This window comes from Sorghum bicolor, chromosome 3, assembly GCF_000003195.3.
Source record: "Sorghum bicolor cultivar BTx623 chromosome 3, Sorghum_bicolor_NCBIv3, whole genome shotgun sequence".
NCBI classification, from domain to species: Eukaryota; Viridiplantae; Streptophyta; class Magnoliopsida; order Poales; family Poaceae; genus Sorghum; species Sorghum bicolor.
The window spans coordinates 62,009,136-62,028,107 of NC_012872.2; the positions used below are offsets into that span (position 1 = coordinate 62,009,136).

General features: G+C 44.8%; 3 protein-coding genes across 5 annotated transcripts; 2 read left to right on the forward strand and 1 right to left on the reverse strand.

The window, feature by feature from the left end:
* On the forward strand, positions 524 to 3,223 carry LOC8062136 (BURP domain-containing protein 3). The gene is made up of 4 exons (XM_002456259.2): positions 524 to 801; positions 909 to 1,038; positions 1,445 to 1,553; positions 1,638 to 3,223. Exons 1-4 carry the CDS (start codon positions 539 to 541, stop codon positions 2,996 to 2,998), a joined length of 1,863 nt encoding a protein of 620 aa, XP_002456304.2. The 5' UTR covers positions 524 to 538; the 3' UTR covers positions 2,999 to 3,223.
* On the reverse strand, positions 3,412 to 9,963 carry LOC8062137 (NADPH-dependent diflavin oxidoreductase 1). 3 transcript variants are annotated; one of them, XM_002458406.2, is made up of 12 exons: positions 9,505 to 9,963; positions 9,350 to 9,427; positions 9,165 to 9,269; positions 8,525 to 8,616; positions 8,204 to 8,385; positions 8,034 to 8,122; positions 6,363 to 6,437; positions 6,155 to 6,265; positions 5,117 to 5,251; positions 4,847 to 4,966; positions 4,493 to 4,709; positions 3,412 to 4,363 (listed from the first exon to the last, which is right to left on the reverse strand). In XM_002458406.2, exons 1-12 carry the CDS (start codon positions 9,676 to 9,678, stop codon positions 3,834 to 3,836), a joined length of 1,908 nt encoding a protein of 635 aa, XP_002458451.1. In that variant the 5' UTR covers positions 9,679 to 9,963; the 3' UTR covers positions 3,412 to 3,833. The 3 variants fall into 3 exon arrangements, with proteins under 3 accessions (XP_002458451.1, XP_021312293.1, XP_021312294.1); XM_021456618.1 differs by lacking the exons at positions 9,350 to 9,427; positions 9,505 to 9,963 and having other exon boundaries at positions 8,204 to 8,434; XM_021456619.1 differs by lacking the exons at positions 9,350 to 9,427; positions 9,505 to 9,963 and having other exon boundaries at positions 8,204 to 8,434; positions 9,148 to 9,269.
* On the forward strand, positions 15,507 to 15,887 carry LOC110433746. Its single transcript, XM_021456303.1, has one exon. The coding sequence runs from the start codon at positions 15,507 to 15,509 to the stop codon at positions 15,885 to 15,887; it is 381 nt and encodes a 126-aa protein (XP_021311978.1).

An 18,972-nucleotide genomic window follows, 5' to 3' on the forward strand; every position in this document is an offset into this window, starting at 1 on the left:
CGTCTTATCAATTCCGACCAAACTGTGCAATTAGTTTTTATTTTCGTTTATATTTAATACTTCATGCATGTGTCTAAGATTTGATGTAACAGGAAATCTGAAAAATTTTACAAAATTTTTTGGAAAGTAAACAAGGCCTAAACTTATCATCAGTTTAAACTCAAGAACCAAGGGAGAGACACAAGTGAAACATATAATGTTAATACTGAATATATGTGTGAGCGAGGTATGCCGCAAGGATCCTTGCAGCCACTATCGTTCTCCGTCCTTACGAATTCGTTCTCCGTCTTCGTTTCTCCTTAATTACCTACTGTACTAGATGATGCTACAGGTAGGAATACACCCGGCTCCAGCTAACAAGCACGATTACCCCCCGGCTGATATCTACTAATGCCACGGACGGCGGACCTGCTGTCCGCCGGTCGCTAGCAGGTGGTTTCCCAGCACAACCGTCTGTCTTCACCGCGCGGTGCGCGAACAGGGCGCCGGCCGGTGCCGTCGCCGTCGTCCGTCGGCTTGGGACGGTGACCGGCATTCAATGGCGCGAGTGAGGCAGCCAGGTGGGGGGCAGTTGAGTTGCCGCGATACACATGTTCCCATATGGCCATGGCCGCCACGGTCGTGGTCTTGTCCCAGTAGGGCTCTCTCTACTACCCATAACCCCTCTGCGCGGCTGTGCGTGGTGCGTGCTGACCGCCGAGCGAGCTGCGAGCAAAGGAGTCCTTGGACCCGACCGGGGCCGATCCCGGTGGTTCAATCCTATTACTGCGGCTGCTGTGTGCTGTGCCTCAGAGCTGAGCAGTACTAGTGAATTATTGACTCCTCCTTTGATGCCAATTAATTCTCTCAACTCCCAATCTACTCCCCTGGTTTTGGTTATAAATATTGGCTAGTACCACCTGCTGCAGGGCCATCATCGTCTGCATCGCTCGCCCTCATTTCACTGGGAGCATCGATCTATCTATCAGCTTGCTCATTGGCCATCTTCGATCGTCTTCCATGGAGAGGCTCATTGCCGGCCTACTTGGCTTCCTATTGGTCAGTCCCTCACTGCCACGCAGTTCATCTTCTGCATCTTTTCTCCCATCATTTGATTCATCAGCCTTTTACATGTATGGACAGATATGGGGGTTGGGGGAAGGAACAAGGAATGTCGTTTCGTTTTTTCAGTAATGGTTGCTAGTGATGCCTGTTAACATATGCTGCTGCATGTGAATTTGAAGACATTAGAAGAGATTCAGCTTAACATACAAATATACAATACAAGTTGTATGCCTGCTATTTATATGAGAGTTTTTTCTTCTATTGTTATATACTATATATCGATGCATTTTCGGACGATGTTGAGGTTCTTTTCAGTTTCACCCTAGTAAGTAACGACACATAAGATAGACACGATCTCTGATTGCAAACTAAAGAGAGAACTCTTGTGGTTTCCATGCAGATTGCGTCAGTAGGAAGCCATGCAGCTCGTGCTCCGGATCAATACTGGAAGTCTGCTCTTCCCGACACTCCCATGCCGACCTCCCTCTCCCAACTCCTCAACACCCCAGGTATAACAATTTAACAAACAGCTCCAGATCTTCAGGCTTCAGCATGTAGATACTATAACACCTCTTCCCTGCTTATATACGCAGCCGGAGGCACGACCGTCAACGTCGGCTGGGGCGGTGTCCACGTCGATGCTGGGCACGGTAAGCCCGGGGGTACGACGGTTGACGTAGGCAAGGGCGGCGTCGGCGTCAATGTTAACCCTGGCAGCAGCGGCAGGAAGCCCGGCGGCACCACGGTCGGCGTTGGTGGGAAAGGGGGAGTCGGCGTTAAGGTCAACCCTGGCTATGGGAAGCCCGGCGGCACGACGGTTGGTGTCGGGAAGGGCGGAGTTGGTGTTAACGTCAACCCTGGCTACGGGAAGCCCGGTGGCACCACTGTTGGCGTCGGGAAGGGCGGCGTCGGCGTGAACGTCAACCCTGGCAAGCCCGGCGGCACTACGGTCGGCGTCGGCAAGGGCGGCGTTGGCGTCGACGTCAATCCTGGCTATGGCAAGCCCGGTGGCACCACGGTCGGCGTCGGCAAGGGCGGAGTGGGCGTCAACGTTAATCCTGCCAAGCCGGGCGGTACCGGCACAACCGTTGGCGTTGGCAAAGGCGGCGTGGGCGTCGGCGTCAATCCCGGGTACGGCAAGCCCGGCGGCACCACGGTCGGCGTTGGCAAGGGCGGGGTCGGCGTCCACGTGAACAACCCGCGCAAGAAGCCCGTCAACGTCAACGCCGGGCCTTTCCAGTACCTGTACGCCGCATCAGAGACGCAGCTGCACGACGACCCCAGCGTAGCGCTCTTCTTCCAGGAGAAGGACCTCCAGCAGCCCGGTAAGAAGGTGACCGTCCAGTTCGCCAACACCGCGACCGCCGGCGCCAAGTTCCTCCCGCGAAGCGATGCCGAGGCCATCCCGTTCTCCTCCGAGAAGGTCCCCGAGATCCTGAGCCGCTTCTCGGTCGACCCGGACTCCGTCGAGGCGGCGGAGATGGCGCAGACGCTGCGCGACTGCGAGGCGCCCGCGGCCAAGGGCGAGAAGAAGGCGTGCGCCACGTCGCTGGAGTCCATGGTGGACTTCGCCACCACCAGCCTCGGGACCAGCCACGTGAGGGCCGTCTCGACCGTCGTGGCCAAGGAGGGCTCGCCGAAGCAGGAGTACACCGTGACCGGCGTCAAGCCCGCGGCCGGCACCGGCCACGACGGCCGCCTCGTGGCCTGCCACGCGGAGCCGTACGCGTACGCCGTGTTCGCGTGCCACCTGACGCAGCAGACGCGGGCGTACTCGGTGTCGATGCTCGGCAGGGACGGCACGGCCGTGGACGCTGTCGCGGTGTGCCACGCCGACACGTCCGGCTGGAACCCCAAGCACATCGCCTTCCAGGTGCTCAAAGTGAAGCCCGGCACGGTGCCGGTCTGCCACTTCCTGCCGCAGGACCACGTCGTCTGGACCCGCAGCGGCTGAGGCTGCTGGATGGCTGCCGTTTGCTCTCGTCGCGCCGCCTGATGGAGTGATGGTTTCGTTTTCATTGTATTCTAGTAGCCTCTGGGCATACTGTTTATGTTTCCAGTATAGTGCTTGATGTTTGTATGGATGGTGTGGCCAGCCAGTATCGACCACCTGCTTAGATTCTGTTGTATAGTTCTAAATAAACAGGCATGTCTTTACGGTTACTGCTCTGAGCCTGAACAAACTTCTGTTGATCCCCGACGATTCGTCTAGCAGGCTATGCAGCCAGTCTCGCTTTTCAAAGAGTCTATGAATCAGGTTTAATCACGTATATATAGAAAAAAAATGCTTCTCCATCCCTGAATAAATAAAATTCAAAAAAAGGTGAAACAAAAATAAGTAAATATACATCCTGAAGTTTGACTAAGTTTACATAGAAAAGTATCACTAACAAACAAACATGAAGCACTGTTTGATAAGAGTAGTAAAATTCCAGAGTGGCCACTAAATACAAAAATAGTTCCAAAGTCATTATAAGTTCGTTAACTGAACTGAAACAGGGCTAGATAAGTTGAATGCACACTAACAATCAGATGCAACAAAAGCTGATGTAATTACTGTCCTCACTTAATCAAATGAAATGACATTCCGTAGAGAGGGCTAAATGAGGAAATGTTAGATCATCCTCTAACTATTTCTCTTCCGTATTGGATGCTTTTACATGTACAAATTTCCACATTTTCAATGCCTTTGATTTACAATGACATTCTCCCTAGTCCATACTCAGCAAACATTCGCAAAATTCTTGTAATATGTACTTTCTTGCCATGGCAGATAGAAACCATCACAACTATGACCAAGTCTCGATGTTAAGTCTACCAGCTCTTTCAAGATCCCTGAGCCATTTTGAAGCATCCTCTTGTTTGACACCACCTTCTTTACAAATAACCTCCTCCAGTGCAGCTGTAACATCAGCGGGCATTTTCGTCGAAGAGCCCGCAATGTAAATAACTGCATCGGACAGTAATAAGTTCCACACTCTTGAACTATGTTCCTTTATCTTATGTTGCACATAGACCTTTTGAGGCTGATCCCGGGAAAAAGCAACAAATAAACCACCACCCTTTTTCGAGGACAACACCCCCTCATCCTGGGCATGAGTTAACCAGAAATCCTTGTATAGAAAATCGTTATCTTGGTTTCTACAGCCAAAGAAGAACATAACCGCGGCTGTTGGCTCTGCTGCAGCCTGTGCAGCCCTTTCCTCCACAAATGCACGGAATGGTGCACACCCTGTTCCTGGTCCAATCAACACGAGAGGAACCAATGGACGTGGAGGAGGCAGGGATCCTTGGTGTATCCAACACGGGATAAGATTGTCTGCACACAAGCATAATGTGAGAGAAGGTAGTTGTGTTTTGGTCAGCACTGAGCAGCGCAGCTAAAACAGCTAACTGAAGTTAAGCAGAAGAGAAGATACTAATTGCAGTTAACTGAAGCAGAACATACCTTTATTTGGATTGAGCCCGGCCAGCCATGTAGAGCAGAGTCCACGTCGGGTTCTCTTGAATGGAGTAACCCATGCTACAATGCTAACGGTCAAATGAATTTGATTTGGGTGTGCCAGTGGGGATGATGAGATGGAAAAGGCTCTTTTCTTCAGTGGAGGTGTTAGTTGCACCAGCCATTCAAAAGGCATTTGCACTGAAGGAAAATCCTCCAACACCTAAAAATGCCACAAAATCATGTAACTACTGAACCATGAAGAGAAAAATGGGTATGTTATTGCCAAAATTATTCTGCCTGACAAGCCATCTATGGAAAGAATGTTGTTATGAAAAGCTTCAGTGAAGCCTTACTCACCTCTAGAACAGTCCTACTCTCCTTCTGATTGTACTGGTAAAGATCATCTCTTCCTTCAGGAGAAGCAAAATACTGAAGCCTCTCCTTTTCACGTTCGCTTGTTGCAAAAAAGCTCATGACCTACCAAAGAACATTGGAGTTATGTGAGCATTCACAGCTTGGCATGACATATTATTAGTTAGACATCATATCAGACGCATAGATATAAATATGTGACATCAAAAGAATAGAAAAGAGGCTATAAGATTAATTCAAAATATTGGTTCTTACCTCAAAGAAATATCGCCGAGGGGAAGCTGACGCAACATCCATTGTCAAAGCAACAAAGGTCCTTAATTTGATACGGTCCATCTGGCTATTCACAACTGAATCATTGGAAACTTTATCCCCACTTCTCACTTGAACCTGAGCAAACAAAAGGACATTCTTTCTCAGTAGTTAACTAGATGACTGCAACAGATGAAAAGATAACAAAAATGCGCGTCTAAGGGCTAGTTTGGCAGCACTCCACTCCGTGAGATTCAGGTGGAGCGCTGCCAAACGCCACTGCTACCGCCTGCTCCGCACATTAAACGCTCCAGCCGTTTTGCACAGTCCGCACAAGATCCTGCTGTACTTCTCCACTACCAAGCCACCCTTCTTCGCCGATTTACAACTGGCTGACCTTGTCTCGTGGGAGAAGAGCACGATTTGCTGGAGACAGACCTCAATCCATGCGTGGAGCTCAATTCACCGCCGCCAACCCTGACTCGACCACATGCTGACTCTGTGCCGCCATCGCCTGAGATGGAGCGATGAGAAGCTCTACCAAACGGTTCGTGCGGGAACCTAGAGCGACTGGGAGCGGGAGCTAAAGCGACGGAAAGTTGCATAGGAGCTCTACCAAACTGGCCTTAATTATCTCCCTTTTAACCTACGTTACACGAGTACGGGTACGAGTATCGGATACAATACGTATCGGATACGCGGATACACACTTTCTCAAAAGAAAATCCACTAAAATGGTGTATCCGAGTATCCGTATCCGCGTATCCGACGAGTATCGGATACGGATACGTCACCCCCCTTGGAGTATCCGTGTAACATTGCTTTTAACAGATTTATCATTTCAGGATAGAAAGGTGTAATTGTCTAAACCATCTGATAAACTGATTGTAAAACAAAAATGTTGTTAAGCCAGCTGTATTTACAGCTACTAATGGGGATACGGCAAGTATTGGAAAATAAAGAAAGTTGCTGTATCAGGATACCAAAAACAGTTATACACGTAGATAACTCTATTATACAGAACAAAATAGATTCACATACCGTTATGTAACAATCTGGATCCAAGTTACAGCGTTCAATGAAGGCATCGACAGCTGATGGATTTTGACTAGGTAGAATTTCAAGAGTATCACCAATTTTATAGCTGATGGCCTAACATGAGAAATATGCAATTATCTTCCCTTCCCATTTCTGAAGTATCACACTTCACAGGAATTCATAAGAAAATTACAGTGTATAAATGACATACAGAAGATGGATCTTCCAATTCAAAGTGGCGAACATCTCTATCAGAACCCTCCTTAGTCAAACACTTGTTTTTTACCTGAAAAGGGTTTCAATATCATTAATTCATTGGCAACAGAAACAATAAAGAATTAGTGCAGAATCATGATACATTGACATAACAGATGGACCATCATTTTCACCAAGCTTGTTGTCTGCCAAACTAGTCTTTAAGAATTGACATCCAGTATCCACTAGTTAGTTAGGTTTGACTTTATTTCACCATTGTAAGGCCTTGTTTAGTTCCAAAATATTTTGCAAAATCGACACTGTAGCACTTTCGTTTGTATTTGACAAATATTGTCCAATCATGGACTAATTAGACTCAAAAGATTCGTCTCGTCAATTTCGACCAAACTGTATAATTAGTTTTTATTTTTGTCTATATTTAATACTTCATGCATGCGTCTAAAGATTCGATGTGACGGGGAATCTGAAAAATTTTGCAAAATTTTCTGGGAACTAAACAAGGCCTAAACATATTGGACCGCCAATAAGACCTACCAGGGCAAAAATCTATCAATCTATAACGTGTAACTTCAAGCTGACCTCAGTACTGCAATGATAGTGATTAGCTGCTCGTATTCAGCTCGTTGCAGGCTTGATTCGAGCTCAATTAAACAGGAAATCAAGCGAAGCTCGAGCTCAGGCCAAAGCTAGCAAGCTTTTATCGAGTGATCTCAAGTAGCTAGATGGAGCTCGTGTTAGTTGATTTTCTAGCATGTTTATTTCCTTTCAAACTTAAAAGCAGTCAACGAAGGCCCAAGGCCCGAGCAACTACTGGACACTGGACTAGCAGACCACAGAGCCTACTCCTGTGTCCATCCCTCTGAGTCACCGATGCCATCCCTATCCTAGCGCCTCTTCTTACCAGCGACTCAGCGATTGCTGCCCCGCGTCACTGGCCAACAACAAGCCGACCACCACATTCCTCACTCTCCATGCCAGTACCCTCCGCCATCGACCATCATGCCTCTCTCCCCTCATGGCCTAACCACCCCCTTCGCAGCTAGAAATGTACTGAACTGCCACACTCTACCTCAGCTAGAAATGTACTGAACTGCCACACTCCCCTCATGCCTCTCTACCTCAACACAGATATACTATCTCGAATTTGCTATCTTGTTCATTTCCTTCGATTCATCAACTCGAGAGTTTTTGAAGCATCCCTAGTTGTATCTTTGGACTGTGAATTTCTGGTTTGGGATCATGCCTTCCTCCATCCTCCCCATGAACATGACCATGACGTCAATGTATATGCTGGTGGCGAGCTTTTCCAAGCCAAGCTCGAGCTCCACTGCAAGATCGAGCGGGATCCTGAGCTTGCTCGGGCTCAGCTCAAGAGCATGAGCAGCTCAAGCCATAAGCAGGTAAGTTCATTTGAGCTCAGTTCATTGACAGCCCTATTTGGGAGGCACGTGCCTTTTTCAACAATGAATTTCGTGAGTACTCTAGAGTCCAGAAAATATTTTTTAGTACCACAGGAACAAAATTTAAATAATATCTGTGACTAGAAATGGTCAGTAAGCTGTAATTATTATGGTTTCAAAGCAAAGGAAAACTAATTTATATATGAAACAAGGATTAGAGATAACAACGATTCAAGTTCAAGCTGTGTAAAGAGCATATTACATACCATTTGGAGCATGTAAGCTGGCTCTGCATCAGCATGGAACCGTAGTGCAGGGGACATTGATCTTGCGCTACTTATTATTTTACTGGGGTCTGTGAAATAGCTAAAACCATAAAACAGGTGCTGCAAAATAGAGCATACCACGAAATAATTCCCAGTTCATTCATTCATACCTGAAAGTACAGAATCTTGTGGAACTTCATTGGAAGAGTAATAAATGACATGAACTTTTGGATCCCCCAAAATACTCAAATTAGAATCATTGATATCAGACACTCTAGGTAACAATGATGGATTAATTTCATTCAGAGATTTCCACAAAGAGAGCAACCAAGGATCTAAAGCCCCTTCGTATCTGATGTTGCACAACGAAGAAAATCCATCAAAGTTGAGAAAAAATGCTTCTGGGGGAAAAAGAAAATGACAATGTACAAATTTTACAATCACAATGTCACAATTATTTACACAAAGCAAGTGAGATATTAAAATCATACCCTGAAGGGTGTTGGTCATCTCCCAGGCCTATCTCTAGAACCGGTTCTGCACCAAGATGTAAAAGCCTTCTATCAAGCTTCTTTGCAGCAAACTGCAGTAGTAAACACACTAATCAAGGGCAAACAGAAACAAGAGGACCATTGTAAACCAGAAGTCATGACTTATGAAAAGCATATTACAAGCTTACAGCCTCGGTTTGAATGAAATAAGATATAAATACAGTTAAGGATACGGCAGCATGTATGTTTACAATATACAAAAAGGAAAATTTACAATGTTATGTTGAGGTGCATGCAAATGTTACCTGAAGCTGCTACTGTGGTTACATTAGAACTTAAGAATATACTAGCTTCAGTTTACAAGCATTCACCTAAATAGTACTAGGACTAAAAAACAGCTTTATATCTCCCCCAAAATATGATTCTTAACACTTAAATCATTCATCACAACAACCCAAAGCAAAGGGATCAGAATCACTAAGGAGTATATAATTATAACCGTATACTGCTTTCTAAAGATGCACCGTGTGGAACGTTCTTCTAGCAATAAGTCACTAAAATGTAGGCATACATCATTGTTCTGATGGCGGCATATAATGAATTATTAGCACAAGCTCAATTACCCAGAAAAAAGTCTCACATTGTACTTCTGGTAGCCTGAATCCCCGAGTCCAAACACTGCATGATGGATCCCCTTAAGCCATTGTCTGTCCAGATCCTTCCGAAGCAGGTATCTCCAAAACCCCTGCCACAACATCCAACCCAAAATCCCAATAAGCAATTCAGACGACTGGAAATAATCTAGTGGATCAAAAATGTCCAGACCTTCATGGAATCCGGGGGATCGCCCTGCCCCGTGGTGGACACCACAAAGACCACGAACCGCTCGCTCGGCAAGCGACTCTGCGTGAAGAAACAGAGGCGTCACATTCTCACATGCACGGGTTGTGTGGCTGAAAGCTTTAGGTTTTGGAGCTTACGGGATCGAAGCTATCCATGGACAGCACGTCGACGGCCGGGCAGCCACCACGTTCCGCCTCGCGGCCGACACGCTCTGCGGCGTCCATGGCGTTCCCAGTTTGTGACGCGTAGAGCACGAGGAGGCGGCCGCTGGCGGACGCCGGCGAGTCAGCCTCTGCGGACGAGGGCGCCATGGAGTAAGAGCTCAGAATCCGCGGCCTGCAAGTAACCTAGAGGCGGCCAACAAGCGCAGCCAATATGCGCCTCAATCGGCTCACTCCGCCCAGGTCACGCAAGCTCCTGCCGCCGCTGCAGAGGTTCGCCCGTACGGTCTCCTACCTTGAGCTTGGTGTTCGCTGGGCGCACGTGCCTCCCTTGTGTCCGACTGCGGCGGCGGCAGCGGCGCCGCCGGTTGCCAAGCGAGACTGCGAGAGGGGGAAGGGTAGGACGACCGTAGGAGGGCGAAAGAGAGTTGCTTTCTTGCCCTGTTGACCATGACAAGGCCCAACCTATATGAGTATTGGGCCTAGCTCGGGCTGGATTCTGAGGTGTCTCTCTCTATGTGGCCCATCCGTGGTCCGTCGTGGACGTGGTGCAGTGTGGCCTTTCACATCGGGCTCATAAGCTCATTCTTTGGTGGCGTGAGTGCGTGACTGGCGTCCCCATAGGTCTGCTTTCAAACACTTCCATAAATTTCTTTTTAGAAAAAAAAAGGATTTTAATAGAAGAATGATACAGAAGCTTGAAATTACATGAAAAAGATTCCAAAGTAAGAATTTGAATATGGCAGCAAACAAAAAAGAAGTTTCCACACTCTAGCCTCATGTTGGTTTTTCTCCAAACTCGTAATGATTCATGTTAATTGTTCTGCAATTTGTTGGCAACTATATTTAGCCTTTGGCTTGACTTATAATAATGGATGAATGGTCAAAAAACTCATGTAGAAATTGGATAGAAAATTCTGATATCTAAAGAAAGGCATTCTAGGCCTTGTTTAGTTCCTGAACTTTTTTGCAAAATTGCAAAATCCCAAACAGAATGTGCAGCACACCAAAATACTGACATTTTGTATTTTGGTTTTGCTGTTTACTTACCAAAAAATTTTGCAAAACTACAAGTCATGCAGCTGCATTAAATGGTTGCCATGCAACCCCATGCACATGCACAAGAAGCATAGATTGAAGCATAGACAAAATCACAGGCAATGTTCATGCACACTTTATTACAAAAAACTGTGATCATCCTATTACAACTTTTATTTCCTATTACAACCACATAATGGGCTCAACAATGTTACAGTAAACATCACAGCTCATATATGTCCTCAAACATTCACAGATACTCGCATGAATTCAAAACTGTCGTAAATCTATACTCACAAACCGCAATAATCAAATAAACAAACCTGTGAACAATCACAACAGTTTTACGAACCAGTTGCCATAGCATAAGCAAGCGAATCACGGAATGCAGCCATCGGGTTTGGACCATCTTCGACAACCTCAGGAGGTGGCTGATTCTCATACGCTTGTCGCGGCACATAGTTCTCATTATTGTCACACCTATGGAAGTGCTTATCTGCTATGCCACTGCTTCTCATAAAATTATGCAGGGCCATACATGCAACAATTATTTTCAATTGCTTGTGAGGTGCGTATGGAGGGATCTTTTGCAACATGCGCCACTTCATTTTCAAAACTCCAAATGCCCGCTCAATAACATTTCTAAGGCTAGAGTGTGCATAATTGAAGATTTCCTCTTTACCTTGTGGCTCGGGCCCGTCACGGAACTCCTGCAGATGGTACTTGTTGCCTTTGTAAGGAGCTAGGTACCCCTGCTTGCTCGCATAGCCCGAGTCCACGAGATAGTATTTCCCTGCATCAACAGACAATCAGTTAGGCACAGTGTCATCAAGTATTACAATCAGTCATGTGTATCAAATAGTCACTACCTTGAGGTGGATGTGGGAACACAGCGCTATATGTTGTTGTCGAGTCATTGAACACTCTCATGTCTTGAACAGATCCAGGCCAACCAGCATTCACAAAGGTGAACCTCATGTCGAAGTCACAACAAGCCATGACATTTTGTGTAGTGATTCCCTTGCGGCACAAGTGCTGAACAAACATGTCATTTGGCACTACACATTGGACATGAGTCCCATCTATGGCCCCTATGCAGTCCTTGAAATGTGGATAAAACCTAGGATTTGTAAGCCTTGGATGCAGTGTTCTAAACTCTGGGTCAACTGGCTTAATGATGTCTGCTGCTAGCTGCACAAGGCTATTCAAGACTCTGTTGAACATTTTTGACACAGTCCCCAAAGACCTCTCAAATTTGTCCTCAGCTTGCCTAACAGACTGTGGTGCCCCAACCATCCACAAGAACATGCCTAGAGCCTCAAAAGAAGTCGACTTGGTAGTCGATTTGAGACCGTACTTAGCACATAAAAGCTCATGCAAGGTAAAGAACATTGTAGGGGTCATTCTAAACATGTTGTTACATGACTTCTCACTGGCCGTCTTAGCATGAACCCATTCAATGCCACTCATTTTAGGAACTCTATAGTCAGCTCTACACATGTACTTGTCTATGTGCATTGCATATTGGTACATACCGAAGATGAACTCATCCTCCTCAGCATCTTCCATCATCTCATCCAGCAACTCATCTTCTTCCTTCTCCAACTGCTGCAGCAACTCCTCCCTTCGTGCATCATACCAAGAAATCTTAGCCTGCCACAATTACAGCACAGACTAGTCAGCACATGGTACAACACAATCAAGGTTACCAGAATGGCCCAAAAGTAGCATAGTAGCACATACAAATTCATAATGCAACAAAGATTGGTGATCAAACAAATTAGTACATTCAAAGGTCTTTCCAAACAAATGACAACATAGAGTTCATAGTTCTTGAAAAGAAAGAAATAAAACCACACACACGTACGCACTACAACATACAACCCTAAACCAAAAGCATCGGCCCTCATCTCCAGCAAAAGGTTCTACACTGTCATTGCAACTACTGTCAGTGGAACTACGGCGCCATTGCTACATGCATTAGATGGAAGGTGTTCTAGGGGTCCACCGGCGGAGGGTTGCTGGCGAGCTTCTGGATGATTCGTATCCTTACTGTCTCACTTGACGAAAGGAACAAATCCATCTGTGCTTCATTCTCTGCCAGAGCAAGGAGTCCGTCCAACAGGGCTGGCGTGTCTCGAGAAATGCCAAGCTCATGCTCAGCAATCCTAGAGCACTCAGCTATTTTCCAGTTCACAGCTGTCCTTGCGGCGTCCTTATCATGTGCTTTTTTCTGAAGGGCATTCTTGTGAACCTCCAGCCTCTCTCTAGCAAGCTCCAAATGCGAGTTCATGTGCTGGTTCATGACCCTCGCGTATGTGTTCTTGGTCTTCTTGTTGGGGCTCTTTGCAGTTGTGCTAGTGCTTCCTGTCCTTTTGGTCCCAAGGCTCATAGGGGTACGGGTGTCCTCCTCATCCGCTCCTTCGTCATCAGATGAAACTTCTTGGACTTCAGTTGTTGGACCAGCAGCTGGAACGTACGATGAGGAGCCGTCCACTGTGTTCCCGGCAAACATCTGATCAAGCTGATCTAAGTACGGAGGCAGTCCAGTTGACCTAATCTTCATGAACTCGGATTCCTGCAGGCAGTGCAACAGTTACATATTGTTGGAGCTGTATAAGTGAATTCCAATGTATAGTCCATGAGACACATACCGTAGCGTTGTCGTTCCACCACTTGTCTGTAGCCTGGATGAACCCGTCAGCATCTATGTTAACTCTAGTGTGAGTACGTGCAAGGTTACAGAACCTCCACAGCTTCTTAAGGGTCCTCTGCTTGCCCTGCAATTGTTCCCTATCGTGCAGCAAACCTGTGGCAGCATAGTACCTACTGCTCAACCCCTTCCAGCCAAATTTGTTCATCTGGCCTCCAGGGCAATTCCCATAGTGCATCTCTAGAACATAGCACTCGCAGTACTTGGTTAGGTTATCAGTTGTCCAATTTGCTTTGCTCTTATGGACCTAAACCGTGATAACCGAGAGCACAAATTATATATAACATGAATAACGTAATGTCATCATTGCAGAAGACTATGACGGCAAATTCAACATGCACTGTGCCATGAATTCTTAGATTTGCTATTTCATTAGAAACATATGGGATAACTAATAAAATTCAACACACCGCAAATATTGGTGGACATAAATGGATGTCAGGCAACACAACAAAAACAGGTGACAAAACAGGTTGATTGCAACCCGGAATGCTCATGATGATAAACTTAAGCAAGAGAACTCATGACTGGCAAGATGATTGCAAATCTAAGACTCTGAAATGGCTGCAGATCTCAGACTGGGAGGTAAACAAAAATAAATCATTCTTTGTATGATCTTCCGTTAAGATTGTCCTTTCGTCTTTGTTAAGGAACACAATACGACAAAAGCATTGCCTGAAAGTACTGCGGCTTTTCTGACTATGAATACCGTGTATACTAATCTGTGTGAATAATGATGTTTTCATATGCACAGAAATATCTACACGTATATCCACACCCATGACATCTACATCATTTTCAAGCAAAGTTGTTTATGCGAGATGTACCACTGTCTCAGAATGTAATTGTATCTCTATTTTGTATGAACTTAAATTTTTGGTTAACCTGCCTTCAACACGGCAGTCAAGATGAATGGATAACTGTAGATGAAGGCTGACGATGATAACTGGTGAATGTGCAGCAAATAAATGAAGAACTGATGCTTATGGTATACGGATAAATAGTGAATGGCACGTCACAGAGCTGATCAGTTTCTCCTACAGTATATTGAGTGATGAATCACAGAGTTGATCAGTAATTTTACATTTCAAAGGAAAATTAATTCTTTGATTCAAGTTGTAGTATTCTGACTGATGCACACAACAAAACTGAAGACTAGACAGACAATTGTTATGCAGTTCAACCATAGAGCAGACAATGCAATAGATAATGTAGTGCAATATCGGACAAACATTCAAATCCTAAAAGTAAATTCAAGATTGAATCATATTGAACATTTCAGATTTCCATAATTAATGTTTATATAAAAACGCGTCACCTCTAATACAAACATAAATAAAACCTCTGATAAAAACAACACAATGTAAGCAATCAAATACTACAATTTTACCAAATGCAATTTACACTCCAAGACATTGCATATCTTTATACTAGCTAGTACTATATAAGGTTTAATTGTAGGACAACTAATGCAAATAACCAAATACACCCTATATGCACCCATAGTAAATCATTTAAAAATAGAAAGAAAAGAAAATTTCCACGTAAGTACTTTTAATAGGGCATGTGTTCCGCATAATTCAGCAGAACCAGCACCAATTTCGACTGCCGTGTTAAAGGCAGGTTAACCAAAAATTTAAGTTCATACAAAATAGAGATACAATTACATTCTGGGACAGTGGTACATCTCGCCGCGCGTTTCCTACTAGTACTAGTATACAACATGCAACATTTACAAAGATGGGGCAGGGTGTTTTGTACCTTCCCGGCCGATGCGTGTGCGCGGTGACCGCGTCCTCGGCCTCGTGATGGCGTGCGTGCAGATCGGGGGTTGCTGCCCCCGTCAGGCGACAGCCGGCCGCCAAAGCCGTCGTCGGGTGAAGGCTGAGTTGATGGCGCTTGCCGAGGCGGGCGGAACAACGGACGCCGCGAACCGCCGACCGACGGAGCTCGAACGGGAGGCGGCATGAGGTCCCTGCTGCCGCGGAGATGCTCGGGGTAGTCGTCCACGTCTTCTGGCGCCCATGCCTCGCCAGCGTTGATGTCCAGGCCGTCGAACCCTAGGTGCGGGTTCGGGTAGGAGCTTGAACCTGCGCCTGAGCCGAAGGGGCTTGGACCGGAGGAGCCCCAGAAGTCCCGTGTCACGCCGCCGGCCCCAGATCCACTGTTGTGGCTCCGGTTGAAGGCACCCTGCTCGCCGTCGAAGCCGCCGCTGCCATGCCCGGCCATGGTTCGCAAGGAACAGGCGAGGAGAGTACACGAGAAGGGTGGATCTACTGGTGGAGCACGGACGCGACGGAGGAGAGCAGGGCTAGGGTTCGTGCGGGTGGCCGCGTCAAACACCGCTCGCGGGCGGCCGTGGATGTTTGGGCGTGGATGTGTGCAGCAGGGAGGGGAGAGCGTCGCGGCGGAGGGAGAGGATAGCCTCGCGGCGGCGGAGGGAAGGAACGGGGGGAGAGGAGAGCGTCGCGGCGGCGGAGGGAAGGAACGCGAGAGAGGAGAGCGTCGCGGCGGGCGGTGTGCGCGGCGGGTGGGCGAATGCGGAAGGGTTAGGGTTTCACGCGGCGCCCGAGTAAAGAACGACCGCGCCCTGGAATTGGGCTGCTAGAGCCGCCGTTTCGGCCTACAAAATTGGCCCAAAAAATTTCGGGCCCGTTTACTTCCAAAAGGCCAAATTGCAAATTTTTTTGCATTTCGGCCCAAATTTTCGGGAACTAAACAAGGCCCTAGAATCTAAAGGAGTGCCATACAGTACAATCCTTTGTCTTTATTGAATTGCATGCTCCGACTAGTTCAACTAAAAAACTTAAGGTGTTAGAAAAATGTGCTCCCCTCAAAAACGTATTTTTTTATTGAAATGTGCTTCCCCAACGCAGGGGTCCCTCAGGCTTTATACTTGGAAATAGAAGTCGAGTGCAATTATTTACGTTTCCTAACGTTGAGGCTCCCTCAGCCCTTAGACATGGAATAATGCAAAAAAAAAAGCATACATATATGTATGCTCCTCAACTCAAGAGTTTGAAATTATGTACATATTTCAACCCAAGACATTATCTATCAGTCTCTAGTATTAGGTACATATATCAGCTAGCCAAAAAATTGAACTGATGAGAGAATGTCTATAATTCACTTTATATGTCAATTATCTTAGAAGGAACATACATCTAGAATTGGAATCCTTCAAAAGTCTAATTTGATGCTCTGGATTCTGGAATGTAACACTACCATAATTCTGAATTACCTTGAGTGCTAGGAAATTTCATGAAAGTCAAAACAAAACTGCCAAGAACAGTGTTACTGAACTCTCAAGAAAATATATACTCCTTAGAGGTTGAAGTAATCTATAAGGAATATGGGTCTTTCCTTGAATGTTATTTCAAGTCGCTGAGGTAATTGCTCATTCCTTGGACGCTATTCAAAACCGCCAGTGTAATTCGTAATTCCTTGAGTGTTGTCCGAAACTGCCAAGGTAATTCATATATTAATTAGAAACCTCCAAGGAAATTCTCAGAGCTTTAACATTCATTTTTTTATTTTTTCCAAATGGCCTCAGATGAAGATTTATACTAAGCCTTAAGCTGTAGTACTTGACGAGATCTATAACCTTTTAGTTCAAACTTTTTACATCTAAAATTCTTTAGTATCTCAAATATTCATTGCAAGATTAAATAAAGTGGATACAAAAGAAAAGAATAATTCACCTAATCACAAGTTACATTGAGTGCAGTGGTCTTGTATCCTCAGGTTTTAATTAATTGAGCTTGACTGATTTACTAATTAAAACAAGACTACAATTAAGTATACATACTTAGGATACTTAGTAAATTTTATAATGTATAAATTTTAGAGGTCTAGTTGCACAATCCGTACGGCCCGATCGAGGACGCCCCTGGACCCTGGTCACACGTTTGATTCCCAGGAGATGCACGAGAGAGGGTTATCATTGATATGTATTTTTCTTTGCCAAAACCACCAACAAAAATATTTTTTTTCTTATCTTCTATCCTTGACGAACTTTGCTTGAGGGTTTAGGTTTTTTTTTTGTGGTTTTAGGCACTCAAGGTAATTTAGGATTGTGGTCCTGTAAGAAAAGACTATCCTCTCTCATCTCCAGTGGCGGAGGGAAGGGGGGGGGGCTGAGGGGGGCCTGGCACCCCCCAACCTTCCCATAACTCCCTTAATACACCATATAGATTAGATGTTTAATTATCTAATTAGCTAGTTAATGATATTATCTGTACTAAGATTTTTATTCTTATTTTATATTAATCTCTAATAGTTTCTTATACAAATAGAATCTAGATCTTTCTAATATTTTCTTCGTATCTTTTACCTATCAAACATCAGTTTGTCTCCTACCACACACTCTAATTAGCTAGTTAATTGAAAATCACCGTTTTCCTTGTTTAATCCTTCTGATTGATCTCCAACGATGGGATCTATATTATTTAGCATTAGTCTTGCTATTATCTTTCTTATCTCCTGTGCTTCTATCAATATTCGTCTAAACTCTAAACGGTCATTTAGCCCGTTGTACTCAACTTTTAAACACTAACAGTGGTATGGTGTTTCTGTTTAACCTTCTATTTAAATAACCGTTTTACCTGTTTAAGTGATCGTTTTGTCTAAGACTAAATGATATGTAACTGATTGTTTGTCATTTGATGTTAGGATCTAGTACTAATTAATTTTGCCCCTATTTAACTACTTGTTTTTATTGTGATTCTTTTCCTGGACAAAGAAATAGAATGATCAGGTGAATGTTAGAGGCTTGAGACTAGTTAAATTTTTCTTTTATTTTTTTAGTTTTTCTGCTTTTTTTGCATCGCAACACAAACGTTTATTTTGGTGCTATGTACACCTTTGTCATGTAATATTTTGACACACATGATTGTTCTTGGTTTGCACGGCCCCCCTATGTTCAAATCCTGGCTCCGCCCCTGCTCATCTCGATCGTCTGGCGTTTGATTACAGTTTCAAGCCTCGATACATGGATTCATATAAGTCATCGAGCAAAAATGCAAAATACATTAATAATGTGCGCATACATCACGGAGAGCAACAATATAATAGTGATACACGGTCACTTCCAACGGATTTCGTACCTGTCCTAGATGTCGTGTAACACAGAGCGCTGGTTTGTCGGGACACGTAAACCCCTGCTGCTATTATGTAATCATGTCGACGTCGTCGTCTCTCGTCAAGCACGCAGCATCGGATCGGACTAGCTATATGTACAGTATATAATATGTGTACTTGCATATAAGTACTCATCTTTGTTGTAGCTTCTTGATGACAATGCGATCATTCAAAGAATCTTGAAAAGTTAAAACATCTCAAATTTAACTAAAATTATAGAAAAACCACAAAATTTTATGACATCAAATAAATATACTATAAAAATATAATTAATAAAGAACCTAATAATACTTAATTAATATTATAAATATTATTATCCTATCATACAAATTTAGTCAAATTTAAGATTTTTTAACCAAAATTCTTGGAATGACTTATAATTTGGGATGACGAGAGTATACGAGGTCGTATCTATATCAGTACAGATCGATATAAGCTAGGTAGCTCAAAAACTATTTGGTTGGAAGCCTGGTAGGCAAAAAATGCCTGCAGATTCTGGTTTTCACATGCCTTTTTTAGGCAAGGACTGAATGAAGGACACATATATGCGTGCG

Bases quoted from the DNA above. Each gene is read 5' to 3' on its own strand.
- LOC110433746 (XM_021456303.1), top strand. From the start codon at position 15,507: ATGGTTCGCAAGGAACAGGCGAGGAGAGTACACGAGAAGGGTGGATCT.
- LOC8062137 (XM_002458406.2), bottom strand. From the start codon at position 9,678: ATGGCGCCCTCGTCCGCAGAGGCTGACTCGCCGGCGTCCGCCAGCGGC. The intron at 8,617-9,164 runs GTGAGACTTTTT...TTACTACTGCAG, and splicing joins CAGGCTACCAGAAGTACAAT to TTTGCTGCAAAGAAGCTTGA. The intron at 4,710-4,846 runs GTGAGTAAGGCT...TGGCATTTTTAG, and splicing joins AGAGTAGGACTGTTCTAGAG to GTGTTGGAGGATTTTCCTTC.
- LOC8062136 (XM_002456259.2), top strand. From the start codon at position 539: ATGGCGCGAGTGAGGCAGCCAGGTGGGGGGCAGTTGAGTTGCCGCGAT. The intron at 802-908 runs GTACTAGTGAAT...CACCTGCTGCAG, and splicing joins CTGTGCCTCAGAGCTGAGCA to GGCCATCATCGTCTGCATCG. The intron at 1,039-1,444 runs GTCAGTCCCTCA...GTTTCCATGCAG, and splicing joins GCCTACTTGGCTTCCTATTG to ATTGCGTCAGTAGGAAGCCA.